This window comes from Carya illinoinensis, chromosome 9 (genome assembly GCF_018687715.1).
Source record: "Carya illinoinensis cultivar Pawnee chromosome 9, C.illinoinensisPawnee_v1, whole genome shotgun sequence".
Classification (NCBI taxonomy): domain Eukaryota; kingdom Viridiplantae; phylum Streptophyta; class Magnoliopsida; order Fagales; family Juglandaceae; genus Carya; species Carya illinoinensis.
In genome coordinates, this window is record NC_056760.1 from 3,615,605 (window position 1) to 3,634,882 (window position 19,278).

General features: G+C 39.3%; 1 protein-coding gene and 1 long non-coding RNA gene across 7 annotated transcripts; one reads left to right on the top strand and one right to left on the bottom strand.

The window, feature by feature from the left end:
* Positions 1-337: 337 nt before the first annotated feature.
* LOC122276109 lies at positions 338-1,639 on the top strand. Its single transcript, XR_006228753.1, has 2 exons — positions 338-679; positions 1,026-1,639. It is a non-coding gene; the product is annotated as an uncharacterized LOC122276109 (long non-coding RNA).
* Positions 1,060-18,108, bottom strand: LOC122276108. Of its 6 annotated transcripts, none has more exons than XM_043085585.1 (26): positions 17,662-18,108; positions 17,434-17,534; positions 17,113-17,323; positions 16,806-16,887; positions 16,411-16,687; positions 10,547-10,649; positions 10,283-10,419; positions 9,787-9,960; positions 8,760-8,959; positions 8,519-8,662; positions 8,297-8,385; positions 8,023-8,170; positions 7,833-7,885; positions 6,782-6,837; positions 6,088-6,251; positions 5,140-5,331; positions 4,748-4,764; positions 4,565-4,616; positions 4,415-4,487; positions 3,882-3,983; positions 3,655-3,751; positions 3,446-3,562; positions 3,119-3,360; positions 2,855-2,995; positions 2,573-2,772; positions 1,060-1,199 (listed from the first exon to the last, which is right to left on the bottom strand). In XM_043085585.1, the coding sequence occupies exons 1-25, from the start codon at positions 17,819-17,821 to the stop codon at positions 2,593-2,595; spliced, it is 3,312 nt and encodes a 1,103-aa protein (XP_042941519.1). In that variant the 5' UTR covers positions 17,822-18,108; the 3' UTR covers positions 1,060-1,199; positions 2,573-2,592. The 6 variants fall into 6 exon arrangements, with proteins under 6 accessions (XP_042941519.1, XP_042941518.1, XP_042941521.1 ...); XM_043085584.1 differs by lacking the exon at positions 1,060-1,199 and adding an exon at positions 1,731-2,042; XM_043085587.1 differs by lacking the exon at positions 1,060-1,199 and having other exon boundaries at positions 2,446-2,772; positions 8,519-8,656.
* Between the last annotated feature and the right edge of the window lie 1,170 nt (positions 18,109-19,278).

The window sequence follows — 19,278 nt, forward strand, 5'->3', positions numbered from 1 at the left end:
ATTAATTAAAAAATAAATTTTATTATAAATAGTATTAATTTAAATTTTAAATATAAATGAATCAGTATTGATATACAGATCAGTATGTAATTTTATTTGTATGTAGTAAAATTCAAAAAATTAAATTAGTGAAAAGAGAGAAAAATGATCATTGGTCGGGACAACACCATAAAAGCACTCTCGACGGATTATCTAAATGTAAAAATAAAGTTTTATTTAGCTATTATAGATGAAAAGTCGCTTGCAATGAATTATGCAAAGTCAGGCTAATTGATTTTTAGCTATAGTATTTTTAAAAGTAAAGTCAAATTTGCTTATAACTGTTCGAGGAGCATATGTTTATTTTATTATTTATTTGGAACTCTCTCTCTCTCTCTGTGCTCTTGATATTTTCTAACGCAACCACCTTTAGTTTCTTTCTCTCGAATTTTTTTTCCCACTTCTCACTTCTTTGATTCCTTTCATCGTTCCCCCTCATGAATTTGTATAAGGAGCTAGCGGAGAACATCACAGGGAGGTGAACCACCAAGGACGCCACTGCACCACCTCTCTCTCTCTCTCTCTCACACACACACACACACACAGACGACACTCGGCAGCAACTGCAAATAATCGACCTCCACCAAATCTTCGTCGCCTAGTTGTCTTCGATCTCGATACAAACGTTCAAAAAACTAAGGTACGTTCCTTTATTTGAGTTTTTGCATCAACATTTCTTTTCAAATTTGACTTCTCATAGATTTTCATTATGTCCCCATAAACCATCTTCGATCCTTCTCACTAATAAACACAAATTAAAAGTTTAGAAAATAGCAAGAAATACCTCAAATTAGGAGGGGGCTAAGTACCTCAAATTACGAGAGGGTTTTCAGTTGGGATTAGATTTTGAACTTCAAGAAAAATTCATTTTTATAGGATTTGGAATTAGATTTTGAATTTTAACATAAACATAAAGTAATCTGTGTTTCCAATCCAACCCATCCACCTCTCTCTCTCTCTCTCTCTCTCTTAAAATCTGTGTGCAGATGAACCCTGTTCCCAAGCTCATAATTGTAGTCGTACTTGTTGAGTTGTGTGGAAGTCCTCAAGAGTGAATGAAACGCCTTCCATTGGTGCAGTGCAACACCGCTTGTAGGCCTCCTCGAAGAGTTCTTTGAGCTTGATCCTTTCTTTGATCTGAGCGTTTGAGATTGCCACTGCTGTTGAGACAATGAGAGATACAGAAGTGAGCTTCTGATGGATTTGTTTAGAAGAGAATAATGGCTTTGAGAGCTGCGACTGCGAGGAAGAGTACTGTTGGACATTTCAGCCCTGTGAATTGCTGAGTCAAAGACGCCTCAATGATATTATTTTTAAATTAAAAATTAAAAAAATTAAATTAATATTATTTTATTATTATATAATAAATAAATAATGTAGAGATTTGAAATAGTAAAAACTAAATTCTTATATTAGCCAAAACAAAAGTTTTGACTTTTGCTATTCCAATGGGGACGCTAGGTGGAACACGTGCACTAGAACGTGTAAGCAGTAAACCCATGCACTGCATTTGACGTGGTTTTAATATATCTTTGTTCTCGTTATAATTTATGTATGAGAAGGTCGGCTCATAGAAGAGTTTATTAAATCATTTTCTATACCTGTTTGTGCAAAACAATTATGTTGCCTGGTTGCCTTGTTTAATATATTCCCTCAACAACGGACCTACCCACCCACCATCCATGCCCATCTATAAAATTTCGGTACTTTTTAAAAGCATTTTATAACGCCTTGTCACTTCTCGATGGGATTTACAATTATTGTGACAGTATCAGCATCCGATATTTTTATAGATCCTTTATCAACAAAAACCATTTATCCTGGTCAGATCAGTTTCAAGTGAGACAAATTTCGACACATGGATAATCCTTAGCCTCAATTTCTTATTGAGCGTCCTAATCCAAACCTGAAGTTGATTAAAGACACGCTCACATGATCCAAGGTTGAGTTCAGATCTCTTTAGACGACCCCACTGTCTTCTACAAGGGAAATTCTTGCCCCGTCTAAAAAATGGCAAATTCAAAGGAGAAGTTAGATCCCTTGCACACCCCCCACATGGTTCGTTCAGCCGAACAAGATTTTTTTAGGACTTGAAGTAGAAGAAAAGACATAACATAAATCCAATAACATTTATTAAGCATTTCATACTTATCCAGGATATCATTTTCATTCTAGATCCCTAATATTCTGATTTCTGAAAAGCATCAGCACTGAATCTGTAAAGTTCTTTTGATATTCAGTGAACTCTACTCGTGAGCGTTGCTGCACGACCACTAACAGAAGCAGTCAATCACATAGGTAATTCTATGTAGAATTTGTGATTGCCTGCATGATGACCCGTTATTTCTTCTCCTACCAACCTCCGATAGAAAAAGTCGAATGATCACTTGAACGTGGAAAAAGAGGGAAAAAGAAGGGAGGGGAGGTTCCCCTTTTTTTTTTATGCGATTTCTTGAGTGCTCAACTTTTTGTACAAGAGGATTAACTGTACAACTAGAACAACTACATAGTATTTATTAAATTAATCACATACCAAACAGCTCGTTCTATCGTCTATGGAGTCAAGCATATCAGCAACTTTTTGCATACTTGTCGAAGCTCAAGGGAGGCATCCGTCATCGATACGCTTGAAAGTACAGATCTTGCTTCTAATAGTGCTCCCGATATACTCTCCAAAATCACATCATCGCTTGCCATGAGAGATGCCACTAACTTTGCACCTGCCATCCTTTCCTGATAAACGAAAGAAGGCAACTAAAGCACCAGCAATAACTCAAAATACTTGTTCAGCCTGTGCAAGAGAGGAGTTAATTACCTTTTCTGATTCTTTTCCGAGAGCTTTTAGTGAGAGTTTAAGCAGATCCAGTGAGTAAGGAAGAACTGCAGACTTCAGATGGTAGACAGCTGAAAAGAGAACCTGGATGCATGCAGCTCTAATCTCTGGCTGCATTATCACCTGCAATATCCGATAGCACTCGTAAGATGCAAGCAGGAGAAAAAGTGACGAAACACACACACACACACACACTCAAATCAATCAATAACGATCTACATGTTATGAGTTCAAAAACTGAAATACCTCAGCAGAACGGATGAGAGATGGAAGAGCCTTCCGAGCGAAGGGTTTCTTCCCAGAGTCTGATATTTTCTGGCAAGCACTGATGAGAACATTAGCCATGCACAAACGAAAAGCGAGTTGGACCGTTGTTTCAATTGCATTGATTTCATTACTCAAATCGGAGGTTGAAACATCTTCGTCCTTATTGTGTACAAATTGATGGATCACATAAGTAAGCGTAGAGTTTTTTGAGGCACCATCCACTGCAATTTGACCCAAAGATATCAAATGTGCCTTAATCAACAATATTTATGTTCATAATAAGGATATGAAACTAACTGGTACCACCTTTCTTTCCAGGAATGGTAATCTTCTCTGAGGTGGAGGCAAACGATTCTGGAGTTTTGAATTCAGCACATATCATCATTGCTAGACAATCAATGCATCCATGTTGTGCTTTGGAAACTGAGGGGAGAAAATACTTACAGCCATTACTTGCATAGAGATAAGAGTAACCAGTAGAAAAATATGGAAAAGAAAAGTAATCAAGCATGTACTTTCATCCCCATTCAGTGAAGGCCATAGGAGCATGGTTTCTAGCGTCTTCCTAATTTTGAACATGAAAGGATGGGTAACTGAATCTCTGCCTCTGATCTACAATGCAGAAGAAACCTTTACATTAGCTGTGGCATAATTATTATTGATGACACTGTGGGTCAAAGCAATCAAGAAAAGCAGTACTTCATGATCACATTAAAATATATTGATATCATAAGATTATTACCATAAGGGAAGTACAAACTGAAAACAAACAAGCTTTTATCTTCAGTATATCCTGAGAAGCTGCTGCATGCTCTAATTCGGTGCAAAGAATTGGAAATAGAACCTAATAAATCAGAAAGCAGAGTCAAAAAGTATTTGAACATGAAAATGAGAAGACGCAATTAAAACCACAAGCATAAATGAGAAAGCAATATATGTGCCAAAATAATCTCTGACTGGTTTTTATATGACATATAAAGAATAAACTTTTGTTTTGACAATCTGTACATCTTGTTATGCAACAGAGAAGAAACAAGAAGGGAAGAAATTCTCCCAACTCTTTGTTTATGGAGAACTGTATCCCCAATCAACACATAAAGCTGTACCCCCACAAATAATTGCTTCCAGAAAGTAAAACCAACACTAATTACATCAATTCGGAAACTTTAAAAAAAGAAAAAGAAAAAAAAAGCATAATCAAATAATCAAACAGTCTCAACTAGCATAAGCCAAATAAGATGCACTAATAACAAGGTTGGGCACAGTTGTTCATACTTGGGGATGAATGCGACCACAAAGCTCAGCAGCAAGTTTTCGTACATCGTCAAATTCAAACTTATGAAATGCCCTAAAATAAAAAACAGAAGAAATAAGTACATCTCATTCAGTATACTGAAGCAACTGAGGTTATGCATGTGAATCAACCTGTTTAGAAGGAGAGCAGCAGCACTGTCATGATTGTTGATATCGTCATCCCCTGGAATTTTCCCAAACAACAAGCAAAGATTTTACAAGTGAACTGTAAGTAAAACATTTGTAAAATGAGAAGCTTCAGTTGGGATTTAGAGAAAACTCAGACATGCATCCAGGTCAAGATTTGAGATTCACCATAAGGTTCAAGCACAGTCTTAAACGTGTCCATTAATATCATGTTCACATGCAAGGAACCATAAACTTGTAGACAAACTTATTTCCAAATTGCTTTACTGTTACAAGTGACTGCATAAAGAAATCAAACGAAAGCATTAATGTTTTTGTTATAAAATGTAAAATCTAACGGGTTGAGCAGTCATGAAACATTTACAAAATTTACACGCATAAAAAAAGATGGTAAAAATATTCAAGACGGAGCATATTAACAACTCTATTCTCCAATGAAAAAAACCAATGCACATAGTTTTGGAGTTGACTTTGTGATAGAACAATGCAATAAATTTAAGTGAGCTTAGTATTGTAAGGGAAGTGGGGAAAAAGGTGCTTATATAAGAGAGACAAGCATACCATGCATAATGCCTTGAATTAGAAGTTTATCGTACATAATGGCTGAATTAAGATCATCAAAGATTCTCAGGGGAAGCATCCTAATTATGAGTAATGGGCAAAGGCGCTCAAACAAGTATTGCTGCATTTGCACAGAATCATGATTGGCATAGGTTCTGCTCTCTGGTCTGGCTAATAAGCTTTCATCAATCCTGGTAAAGGAAATGGGAAGAATGGGTCAGATACAAGAAGACAGTCACTTTGATAGGATCTCAACATTCTAAATGTATAAATGATGTAACAACAGATCCAGCATTCAGATGAAGCTCCTTTTTAGAAGTGTGCTACTTATCTTGCAATGGTGAAGTACACAAGCAGTAGATACTGAAAAACTTAATTGATTTAAAGTGAACACGTAATACCCAGGCCCAGGCCCAAGTCTAGACACAGGCCCAGGCCCACAAGGAGCCCAATGTTGGAGGCCATACGGTGTTGTTTCGGCAAGCCTCTCCTCCCTTTCAGTTCTCTTCTCCCCCGAAACTCTCTCTTTCCATTATCCCTCTTCCCCCATTTTTCTCTTTCCCTGAATCCCATTTTCTCCCACACGCACTATCAGTGTTCCTCATTCTCAAAATCAGTCTCAACAGATCCTCTCTTGCGCCTCCTACGTTCCAGTGAATTTGGTGTTGCAATTTTTGGTAGATTTTCAGATTTGAGTTGCCGAATTGATCCGAATTGATGACCTTGTGGACAAATTTATGCTTTAAGTGAAATAGATGAATCTATGTTTTTTGTGTTTTGGAGTCTTTGAGAGTGATATTTGTGATTCGGAGATATGATTATAGGTGACAAGTAGTAATTCTCCGACCCATTTGGGTACGGGGCATTATAGAACATGTAAGATCCAAAACAATAATTAACAAGAAACAAGAAATAAAATCTGCATGCTATTGAATTGATTAACTCACTCTCGCTGTCCTTTCACATGTAATAAAACGCAATGGATGACTAAATCACCAGCTTCTCCTAGGTGATCACTTATATAACTCAGAAACCTAACAATAGTTGCATTTGATGGCTCTGCAAACATCTTGTCAATCAATGGTCCAATCAAACAGTCCCAGTCTTGAACCTGCAATATTTCAAAAAAAGCTGAGATTTTTTTGAGCAACAAAACAAAAGTTTCAATTTGAGCTACATCCACTTGATCCAGTTTGTTTCACAGAGAAAGAGACTAGGAACAACTGCAAAAGCTAAAAATGAATGGGCACAAAGAGAGAAACTCCTATAATATGTCTTTCGGCCATTTGCGTCCCCACAAACACAAAAAATGTATGGAATTTTTTACAGTAATTAAAGATTTATTAAAAAATACAAAAGGCGCAGCCCAAGTACACAACATTGTGGATTGATTAAAAAAAAATCAATCATATGTTGGAGAGAGAGAGAGAGAGAGAGATGCAATTTTTTATTATTGGATAGCCAATGATCTTGGAAAGCATAGAAACCAAGACAAACAAAAACATGGATGCATGTGCATACCTAAAATGTACAAAGAAAACACTTTACACAGCAAGGGAAGCCTATGCTATAATTCAATGCATCACTAAAAGGGAAGAAAAACATCAAGAATAATATAATCAAACAGTAGCACCATCATACACTTTTTGTCCACTCTGGGATTAGCCCGAGCACTCGATCACTATCAAACTTTGATCCTGCCACAGTAATAAAAGGTAGATCATAAATTAAATGTGCTTCTTTACTCTGAAGGGAGTCACAGAACTTGTTGATAATCAGCACACTTAACAATGAGTACCTGATTCTGAATTTTTTAATTATCACTAGGAAGATGGAGTATATGAGAAGAAAATCCAGAATTTCATAATGACTTAGAACCCAACAGATTTTACAAGATCTCAAACATTTTTATCCTTTTCAAATTCAAAATAACAACAGAAAAAACAAAATAAGATGGAAAATTTCGAAGGAGATGAAGGGCTTTAAACCAAACCTGATGGATGGATGGATAATTTAGGGGTTTAAGAAAATCCAGGTATGGTTTTGGTTGAAATGGCTACAAAATTGCTGCAAAACTAAAAGGAGAATCAGAAAAAGAAGATTGATGTAAGCATTACATCTAAGATTTCCTTGGCATCACAACTTGAAGGACTACATTACACAATCCTCAAGAGCATAACTTGGGTTTAATGAATTTTGACTAATAAGCTTATAGTATATAACTATTGTAAGAGCTTTTTTTATCAGTAACTATTTTAAGCACATATAACAATCCAATATCATAATGCAACCCAAAGTGCAACCTAATAGACCAAAAGTACAACCAACTCCAGAAATATCACAATTACATAAATAAACTTGGACTACTCAAATTAAATAAAACTGAGTTAAGGTTAAAAAAGCTTCTTGCTGCGAACATCAGAAACTTTGTTCATTTTGACAATCCAATAGGAAATTGGTCAATGTAGGGTCTATACGTAATAGATCCACAGCTCCTCCATATCTGGGACAAGCATTGAGACATTCAATCCAAAAGTTATGTTTTGGTGATTTAAGAAGGTAAAAGAGACTAATATATCAAACCGAGAATCTGGTCATACAATCAAACAGAGAAATTTCAAGGTAAAAACAAGAACAAAAGAGAATCATGCATCATTTGACAAATAGTGCCATCGCAACAAGAGAGACAAACCTTCCCCTATGTCTCCTGTAGTTTGCTGAAAATCTACGCTTGCATTGAGGTTGCTGTGAGAGAAAATGGGTGAAAATAGGTGAAAAATCAGTCCAATATGATATTATTCAGAATTAGAAGCTACAAGTGATTAGATATAAACCAAATAACTTCTGGTTTAGGAATTGAAAGGGTGGGTGAAGGAGCATACCTCAGAGAGTCCAGCAGCATACAGATAACTTCAAATTTCTGATTATGATATTTGAGCACCCTAATGAAGGCATCACTAGCAGATGAATGGACTCTTTCATCTGAAGAATAAACAAGACGAACAAGTCCTGGAAAAACTAATGACGGGTCTGCAAGAAGTGTTATACAATTCAGCAAATGCAAAGTACTAAATTAAACCATTGTGCACTAACAAATATAGCAGCAAATAAGTTTCATGCAAGATCACATTGCCCAAAACAGATAGCTATACTAACCTATCATTGGAAGCAAACTAGATGCCTGTTCACGAATAATACTTTCCTCATCTCCTAGGCATTCTAGCAATTTGTTTGCTATATCTTGCCTGTCATAGGCAGTGAAAGAGGAGATGACTTACAAAAAAACGAAAAAGTGAAATCCTTGGATATTGGAAAATAACAATAGCTACAGTAATTTTGTTAAAATAATAAGTAACAATGGCGACAGTAGACTTATACCATGCCAAATGAGAGAGTTTATTCATTGAATCAGATGATATATGAACAAGTTCAGACAAAACATCAACAGCATTTCTTCGCTGCAAAACATTCCCAGAAGCAATTCGCTCAAGAACTTTTTGAACGCACTGACTATCTCTGCTCCTGGTAAATCATTAATACAGTGAGATTTTAAACCAAACAGACTATAAATTTGTTTCTGCCACAAAGTATTAGAATACAAAAAGAATAGAAAATATACACTGAGCAGTATTCTGCTATGAGCATAACAACAGCTCTGGCTGTGCCATCCCGCTCGTCTAGAAGGCGAAGCAGCAGTGGTAGCACAGAATCCATCAGTCTAGTGTTAGTGACACTGCTTCCAGATGAATAGCACTTGAAAATGACTGCCTTATATATGCAAACAACTCCGTCTATCAAATCTTCATCAGCACAATGAAGCTTCAAAAGCCAACAAAAATAAATAAAAAGAGTGAGAATGGCCACGTGTTTTGCCTTCCTTAAGCCCAGGGATGATCCCCTATGTGTTCATGGAGTGCAATAACTGAATTGGGAATTCTTAACATAAATCTACAACTAAATGTAAGAAACAATGATTCAATAATATATTATGAGTACCTAATAGCAATTTTATGTGTGCCTAGGCGTCCAAGATTGAATGCAGTCAACTTATCTCTCAGAATAAATCAAGAGACGTGTGAGGGTGCCATCTTTTCCAGTTCAAAACTTAATAGCTGAAGGTCTAAAACAGACTCGTACTTCTGAGACTGTTGTATAACCTAGAGGTAAGCGATCCTCATAATATGACCAAGTTTTGACAGAGATGACATGTGTATATTTGGTATTGTCATGCTCAAACAATATACAACATCTAAATTTCCAAAATCATGCCAAATCCACGCCAGCAACATGCCAATACATGTCAGAATTGGTCAGTATCCTAGAAGCAACACCAACGAACCCTTAGATATCAGGAAGGGTTATTATCCATAACTGGACCATGTCTGTGTGGGTGTCTTGGATATGTTCACAACCTTCGGTATTTTTTACATCGAATGGCCAATCTAAAGACTCGAACCCACGTGCTTGCATTGGGACGCCCAGGATTTTACTATTGCTTAAGATGAGGACCACTAGAGCATTCAATGAAATAATGCATGCATTAACTTAAAAAAGAAAACAGTCTTGATTTGCCTAACTATAAATTGCATATAGCTCTTGTTAGAAAATAACTGTAATTTGGCTCTTCATGACCCAAGCATGACTACCTGTGGTAAAAGAACGTCTGATATCTGCATCCCATATTCCACAGTTGTGGCTTCAAATTTCTTGCTATCTAAACGACCCAGCAGAAGGCATAAACAATTCAGAAAAAATTTCCTGGTCTCTGCACCACCATCCTTATCATCAGTGTGCCCTCCGGTATGGTTGTCCGTATAGTACTGCATATGCTTCCAAGTATCAACAACTTAATAACTCCATTAAATAAATGGAGAATGGATATAAGAGCCATCAAGACCACAACATCAAAGAAAAAAAATGACAGCCAGTCATTTTGGATGGAGTTTCACGAATAACGTTATTCGATCTTCTAAGCATCCAGCAAATAAATAATTTGATGCTATGTCTAGATCCTCTTACCAGATCATGTAAACAGAAATCCTTTCTTATAGATAAAATGAGACAATTATTTGAAAAAAATAATAATAAAAAATGGCATTCTACTCAAAATGAACAGACACGAGATGCTATGGGATATATGACCTGGATGCCAGATAAGTACTGGTCCAACAAATTTTTGTAATGCTGAGAAAATTTCTGGTCTTCCAAGTGCAATAGCAAGCCATAATGCTTCCAACAAGAAGAGAGTAACATTACTCCAGTCTTGAGAATCTTTGAGCCTGTGTGTCATGTTGCAGACAAAAGAAACAACAGTGTATAGGAAATTATCCATACCGACTTATTCGAAAAAGAAACTAGACATGCTGAATATATGATATACTGAGAAGCGTGCATTGTGTATTGGACCTGCCTCATCTTGAAAGCAGCCATAATGACCTTTTATCTCTTGCAACCACTTGATCACTTTCTCCAACCCTTTAGCATGTAAAGGCCGACTTTTCCTACTCCACTGCAGAACATGGTAAAGCATATAAGCTATGATATTTTTTTTTTGATGAATAAATAAGGTATATTGATCAAAAAATGGAAATGTCAGTACACAATTCTAATGCCCTAACTAGGTAGGCACATTAGAGACAAGAAAATCATGAAAGGCCATGCCGTTAAAATCAACAGCAATAGCCCAACTACAGAGAGTTCTAAAAAATAAAAGTTTAAGCTCCCCTAACGATCTCTCTTGATCTTCGAAAGTCCGCGCATTGCGCTCCTGCCACAGGCACCACATAATGCATAGAGGGATCATCTTCCAAATTTCTTTAATAGGTTGTCTGCCTCTTATGTTGGACCAACTAGCCAAAGTTGCCTCCACTGTCTTCGGCATAACCCAGGGCATCTCCAATCTAGCGAAAACCTCATTCCAAAGAGTCCTAGCTGTATCACAATGCAAAAGTAGATGCTCTACCGACTCTCCCCCTCCTCTGCACATGCAACACCAATCTGCAATGATGATCCTTCTTTTTCTCAGATTATCAGTGGTAAGACTCTTTCCCAAAGAAGCAGTCCATACAAAGAAAGAAACTTTGGGAGGGGCCTTGTGTCTCCAGATCTTCCTCCAAGGGTACTGAGTGTTAGGCACCTGGGTTAGGGCTTTATAGAAGGAGCGAACGGAAAAAGTCCCTTTGCCTGTTAGAGTCCACCACATAACATCCTCTTGTTGCCTGTTTGGTCTTATGGAGTATAGGAGTCCATAGAAGTCTGCAAAGCTGCATATTTCCCAATCATGTGCCTCCCTAGTAAAATTAATGTTCCAAAGTATCTGTCCCCTTGCAATCTCCATAATCTTTGACACTGCAGCATCCTTTTCCCTTGCAATCTAGAAGAGGGAGGGATAGAGTTCTTGTAACGCCCTATTATCACACCAAACATCTCCCCAGAATTTAATCCTCGAACCCACACCCAGCTGGAGCTGAACGTACCGGTTAAAAACCCCCCACCCTTTTCTTATGTGTTTCCACAAACCAACCCCATAGGCCCCCCTTACATCTCTAGTACACCAGTCACCCCATAAACCATCATATTTCTTCTTGATCACCAATTTCCATAAAGATTCTGGTTCCTTAGCAAATCTCCACAGCCATTTGCCTAACAGAGCGCGGTTAAAAACCCTTAAATTCCTGATCCCCAAACCTCCTCCTGAGATAGGGCGTTGCACTTGCCCCCAATTAACCAAGTGAAATTTGAACTCCTCCCCCATACCCCCCCACAAAAAATCACGTTGGAGTTTCTCAATACGTGTCGCCACACTAGCAGGTATTGGGAAAAGAGATAAAAAATACGTAGGAAGGTTAAAAAGAGTACTCTTTATCAAAATAATCCTTCCACCTTTTGACAAGTACATTCTCTTCCGCCCTGCTAGTCTTCGCTCTATTTTCTCGATCACTGTATCCCATATCGAAAGCGCCCTCGAAGCACTCCCCAAAGGAAGTCCCAAATATGTCATAGGAAAAGCCGAAATCTTGCATCCCAACGTCCTAGCCAGCTGACGTATATTCGACACTTCCCCAATTGGCATCATTTCTGATTTCTCTAAATTCACCCTCAACCTGGAAATTGCTTCAAAACAGTAGAGTAGCACCTTCAAAACTTGCATCTGATTTTGATTTGCTTCGCACATGATAAGAGTGTCATCTGCAAATAGTAAATGTGAAATATTAATAATACCTCCTTCCGGGGTGCCAATCGGAATGCCGTTTAGGAGACCATTCGCAACCATAACCTCGAGCATCCTGCTTAGAGCCTCCATAACTATTACAAACAGCAGAGGTGATAACGGGTCCCCTTGTCTCAGCCCACGAGAACTACTAAAAAAACCCACTGCACTTCCATTTACCAACACAGAGAACTTTGGTGTAGAGATGCACCAATGAATCCATGCACTCCATCGCTCCCCAAAACCGCATCTCCTGAGCATATGGAGAAGGAAATCCCAGTTAACATGGTCATACGCCTTCTCCATATCTAGTTTGCACATAACCTTTGTGTTCCGGGCTTTCAAACTACTGTCAAGGCATTCATTAGCCATTAGCACCGCATCCAAAATCTGTCTACCTTTTACAAAAGCATTTTGAGGTTTCATGACAATCTTCCCCATCACCTCGCTCAATCTGTTTGCTAATACTTTAGAGATGATCTTATAAACCCCATTCACTAATCTTTGATCTCCATAGCCCCCACCTTTTTAGGTATCAATGCTAAGAAAGTAGTGTTAAGGCTTTTCTCAAATTTACCAGACACAAAGAACTCTTGAAACACCTTCATGAGGTCCTCTTTTATCACTTCCCAAGATTCTTGGAAGAAACCCATAGAGAATCCATCCGGTCCTGGAGCCTTGTCCCTAGCCATTTTCCTTATTACTTCAAAAACCTCGATCTCCTCAAAATCCCTTTCCAAGCGTGACGCCTCACTCAAACCGATGGTATCAAAGACCATCCCATTCAGGGGGGGCCGCCAACCCACTTGCTCCGATAGTAAGTTCTCATAGAAGTCAACAATATGGTTATGTACTAACTGCTTATCCCTACATTCCACCCCTTCAATTTTCAGCACCTCAATATTATTATTTCTTCTATGAGAGTTTGCAATTCTGTGAAAAAAGCTTGTGCTTCAGTCTCCTTCCCTTAACCACAATGCCCTGGACTTTTGGCGCCAAGACATCTCTTCTAATAATAGTATCCTCTCCACTTCAACAACCAACACAGCCTTTCGATCTTGTTCTTCCTGGGTAAGTGCTTGAACCTCTTGGAGCCTTTCTAACTCCTGAATTTCCAGCAACTTAATTTTTTTGTTTTCCCCCACATTACCAAAAGACTCCACATTCCACGCTTTTAGGTCTCTTTTAAGTGCTTTTAATTTCCCCGCGAGAATGAAATTGGGAGTACCTTGAAACTGATAGGAAGACCACCACTGTTTGACCCTATCAACAAAGCCTTCCGATTTTAGCCACATGTTTTCAAATTTAAAAAGTCTGCGTCCATTCCTCACTCCTCCACAATCCAGCATAATAGGCCAATGATCCGATCCAATACGAGATAGACGTTTTTGCCATACATCTAGGAATTGTCTTTCCCATTCTGGAGAGATTAGGAACCGATCCAACCGAGACCATGACTAGTTATTAGACCAAGTTGCAGTACCCCCAGCTAGTGGCATACCCACTAGATTCAGGTCAAAAATGCACTCCGAGAAATCCTCCATCGCTGTCCGCAATCTTCTACTCCCCGAAACTTCACTTGGAAATCTTACTACATTGAAGTCCCCCCCAATACACCATGGTAGTTCCCACCAAGTTTGAATCCCCGCCACTTCTTCCCATAGCAATCTCCTATTTGTATCTAAATTTGGGCCATAGACACCTGCAAAAGCCCACTTAAAGTTATCGACAACAAAATTGAAGGAACAAGCTACTACATACTGTCCCACAAACTCCTCCATCATCTCCACCACCCGCCTATCCCACATCAACAAAATCCCTCCCGAAGCCCCATTTGATGCTTGGAACACCCAACCCACATGAACTCCACTCCACAAACTCCTCACTATTTTCCTATTAATCATTTTCAGCTTAGTCTCTTGTAGGCATACAATATCGGCCTTCCATTCCCGCAGCAAATTTCTGATCCGTAGGCGCTTATTGATCTCATTTAGCCCACGGACATTCCAGGACACGATTTTGGGTTTCATTTAGAAACATCCAGCCCCTTCCCCTTTGTCCTACTCTTGCTTGAACTGCCCTCCATATTCATTGACCAAGCCAACCGTTTAAGTTCACGATGCTTCTTTGATTCACCTTTTGTTTGCTGTCTATGTCCCGCTTCAATTGCAGTGAACAGGGCCAAAAACTGCTCCTCATAACCCTCACAATCAATCCCCACTAGTTTTTGGATCTCTCTCACCTTGTGATAGACCCAATCTGAAATATTCGGTTGAGTTGAGAAGCTGAAATTTAACGGGATTGGGTCTTCCATCCTGCACATCTGTATTCCATTCAGTTCATCTTCAAATGCTTCAATTTCCTGTCCCAACTGACCACATACTTCAGGATACTCCATATCTCCATCCACTGAAAGCCGTATATCCTCCAAAACCTCCCTATCCTCAAAAGCCTCCACCATCTCGTGATCTAAGTCAGTAGAGAATACAAACGGCCCCACCCTGTCTCCATGACTTATCGGCACCATCTGTCCACTCTTTTCTGAAAAAGTGCCTACCGAGACAAACTGCCGAGACAAGCTGTCCGAGACAAGTTGCGTCGAGTTTAGATCCTGTACACCGTCAGTCACGGCCGTCAGATCATCACCGGAATGCTCCACTGGCTTCGTCGGCGATATCTGTGGGCTCGGCGCAGCCCTATCCACCGGCGACGAGAGTGGCACCGTCTCGGGTATTCGTTCCACCAAGCCTTCACGGGAAAGCTCCGAGCTTTCCTTTTCAGGGGTGGGCTCGGATCATGTCACGGGCTGAGGCAGCCCAAGACCCACGGCTGGCCCTCCACTCGATGAAGCTATTCTTTCATCGCTCGGGCCGTTGGGCTGGGCCCTTTCTTTATGCACCTTTAGCTGCCCACTCACGTGGGTTTCATTAGACACCACTAGGGGCCTTTCGTGCAGCCCAGTCTTCTTAACCCAGAAAGATCCCCGGTTATAATTAAAACCCGGTCCCTTTCCTTTTCTACCCCTTTCCTCATCCCCGTGCCAATTGTTTCCTTTTTTCAGCCCGACATGCAAACGTACTTCCTCCATCTCCTTCTGCAGTTTCCTCAACTGCCCCTGCAAATCCATCAGACGCCTACGGGTCTCCCATGCCTCCTGCCCAGAACGCGTCCTGTCAAAATCTGCACCCCGTACATAGTGCAAGGCTCGACTCTCCACCCCGTCAGGGATACTGTCACGTTTAGTATCCTTTCTCTGCGCGTGGTTTTGGGCCCCCGTCGTGAGAACCTCCTTGAATGACCAGTTGATCACCCCTCTTCCTACAATGCTCGCCTGAGGTCCGGCACCAGGTCCCAACCGAGTTCCCTTTTGATGGACCAGCGCTGCAACAGTCTCTTTCAACCGTCTCCATCCCCACCCATCTTTACCTTCCGGGAAACAGGGCAGAGTATTTCTTCCCGCATGACCATACTCTGCGATGGACAGGTATTGCCCCCGGCTATTCTCACAACGTTGCGCCACGAAGCTTCTGTAGTTTTCCCTTATCATCGAGTAAACCACCTTCTTTCCCCCTCTCAAACATTCCTCCAGCACTCTCACAAACCACAAAGCGGTATTAAGTCCCACCAGCACTTCATGCCTTTCCTTCCAGCCCTGTTATGAAATACGTATATTGCCCCCATCCTTCACTAACGTAATCAATTTCGATTCTACTACTAACTCCCTAGAGCCTGCCATCTAGAAACGATCAAGATACTACACCACGCATAGCATCAACACCGCCGAGACGACAATTTTCATTTGTACGGAGAGAAAATATTTCGTTTGTACGGAGAGAAAATATTTCATTTTGAAAAAAAACTAATAAATTCTCACACTTTTCTTGCAAGCTATGATATTTTTCTGTTGCTATAACAGACTTGACATCTAGAATATGGCTCACACGGTGAAAGCACATGTATCACTAACTCAATATTGCCCAATTACATAAAATAAAGGGATTTATACCAATAATGAGTAATTCCATGTTGTTCATAAAGTGAACAAAAGTATAGAACATACAGCAAGGAGTCTCTGTGTTAAATTTATGAGTTCCTCTAAATGATCCCAAAATAAATATTCCATGTCCATGTTTGAGACTTCTGAAGACTTTGAGACTGCTTGTGCTTTCTTGTGAGTAGATGATGGCACTAAAGAAATTGGCCGATTCAGAGCACTTGAATTTGATGTCATCCTGTTACTTGGAACTTTTTTTGTCAATGCTTCAGTAAGAGCTAGAAGACAATCAGCAGCGGATACTGCAAGACGAGATGGTAACTCAAATCCACCCTGCAAAGTGCTACACAAACAAGTGGTCAAACAAACATACAAACAAAACATGGAACGGGATTTCCAGATATGATTCTTAAGTGAACACATAAAAATTGTCATATATGGTCTTCAAATATGATCCATACCTTCCTTTACATACAATACTTAACAGATGTGACATACTCGAACAAAGTATCTTCAACAGATCAGTGAACCTCTCCCTTATTCCTGCCATACCAAAAGAATAGCTAGTCCATCAGTACTCAACACCAGGGACCAAAACCTTGGATTATAAAATGGGTTTCCTATTCCCTAAAGAGCCCCCAGCAAACTACTACAATACTAAGGTTCTACTCTTTCTTTAAAATCCTCATAAATTCATTGACATAAAACAATCAATAAATGGATAATGAGAGCATATGGTCAGTTTCCCTAAGAGAAATGTGCGTTTACCAATCATTGAATATTGAGAACTGGAGCTCTCATACTCGAGAAGATTGCGGACAAGAATGCACCAGCCGAGAGCGATATAACGGTCTTCTTTTCTCACGAACACGTTAGCAAGACTCGTCGCCAGAGCTTGGAAAAGAAGTTCATCTTGAAAGAGCCAGTTAATAAGTATTAGAACCTGGCCTCCATTCTTCGACTCCTTGCACCTCAATGACTTCAAAAAAATAATTGAAAAAATCATATACTACATGTTTAAATTATGATGTAAGCGAGCAAAACTTGAAATAAATAAAATGAGGGAAAGCATGTGGGAATTTAGTCTACGTGTTCAATCATAGGAACCAGAATATGATCCAATGCTTCCTTGTCCTCAGCAGCGTCTTTTACGTACTTGTGAAAAAACCAGAGAGAGTCCTCCAACGAACCTGCGAAGGTTCGCAGTTAGGGTAACATGCACACAAGCTTCAAAGACCAAAAAGAGAGAGAGAGAGAGAGAGAGAGAGAGAGAGAGAATCATGCGAAAGCCCGTGTATATGTGTAGCTCAGATGTACCGGGTGAGGCTCTATTAGGGGCCGAAGAAAGGCGAGAAACGGCGTCGTAGAGTTTTTTGGGGCGAGCGCCTAGCAGAGTGCCCATGACCCGGCCAACAGTTGCGGAGACCATGGATTCCGGTTGCGATGACTCCCATATTAATCGGTGATCTTCCTCCATCGATTGAAGCTGTTAGTCGGTTAGTTTTTTAGCTGTTTATAAAAAGTTCCTGCTAGCGATTTAGGGCATTTGCTTATTCTGCGAATTCCGGACCGGTCCAGTCCAGTCCAGGAAATGTCCGAGAATTCCTGGACGAAAGTTCAACTTGATGCTAGATGCTACTGGCTGCCGTTATAAAATAACTTCTTGTATAGTCTAAGAAACAACATCGTAGCTGATCTCGCTGTATTCTCCTGCCGTCGGCTATTCGTTAACGTTTTTCTCGTCTGGCAAGCGGCCTATCTCCTTTCTTTTTTATCCATTTAAATTTACGATTTTACTTTTTAAATTAAATTATACTATTTTATTATGTGTTCTACACACAGGATTAAATTTTCTTTCATTATTTTTTATTTATGCTCCATTTTCAATCTAAACTCTTTCCAATAGTTTTATGATAAAAGTAATTTTTAGAAAAATATATATACACACTATTTTCCTTTAAACTAAGATTTTACTATATAATTTTGACTACCAAACAATAAAACTTTTCGATTAGAACAAAAGAGCAAAAAATAAAAAAATGTTGTAAAATAACATTGTAAAATTGTATGACCACCTTGAGCTAGCCGTCAAATACACAGTGCATAGTGCTAGCATAGTACTGCATAGTAACTGGCATAGTAAATGGCCGACATCACACAATATGCATAGTGCCAGCATAGTACTGCATAGTAACTGGCATAGTAAATGGCCGACATCGCACAGTGCGCATAGTGCCAGCATAGTACTGCATAGTAACTGACATAGTAAATAGCCGACATCGCACAGTGCATAGTGCTAGCATAGTACTGTATAGTAATTGGCATAGTACATATGCACAGTATCAGCATAGTACTGCATAGTAACTGGCATAGTTCCCTTTGTACGCCTATATATATCGTTGAATTTTTTAAGAAATTCATAAGTTTCATAACTTCTCTTGAGTTCTATCTTTCTCTCTCTCTCTCTTCTTTCGATAGTTTTATAACACGTTATCAGCACGATAGTTCTGACGATTTTGAAGCTAGTAGTCCTCTACTTCAAGTAAGTTTTTCAATATATTTTTATGTTCCTGATTTATATATGTAGAAAAATGTCAAATCTTACAAAATTGGAATTCGTTGCTCTTGATATTTCTGGGAAAAATTATTTATCTTGGATCCTTGATGCTGAGATCCGTCTGGATGCAATGAACCTGGGAGATACAATTAAAGAAGGAAATCAAGGATCCCTGCAGGACCGTGCTAAGGCAATGATTTTCCTTCGGCACCATCTTCATGAAGAATTAAAAACTGAGTATCTAACGGTGAAAGATCCACTTATTTTGTGGAATGATTTAAGGGAGAGATATGAACACCAGAAAACGGTAATCCTCCCAAAAGCTAGTCATGATTGGATGCACCTGAGGTTGCAAGACTTCAAAAGTGTTGGTGAGT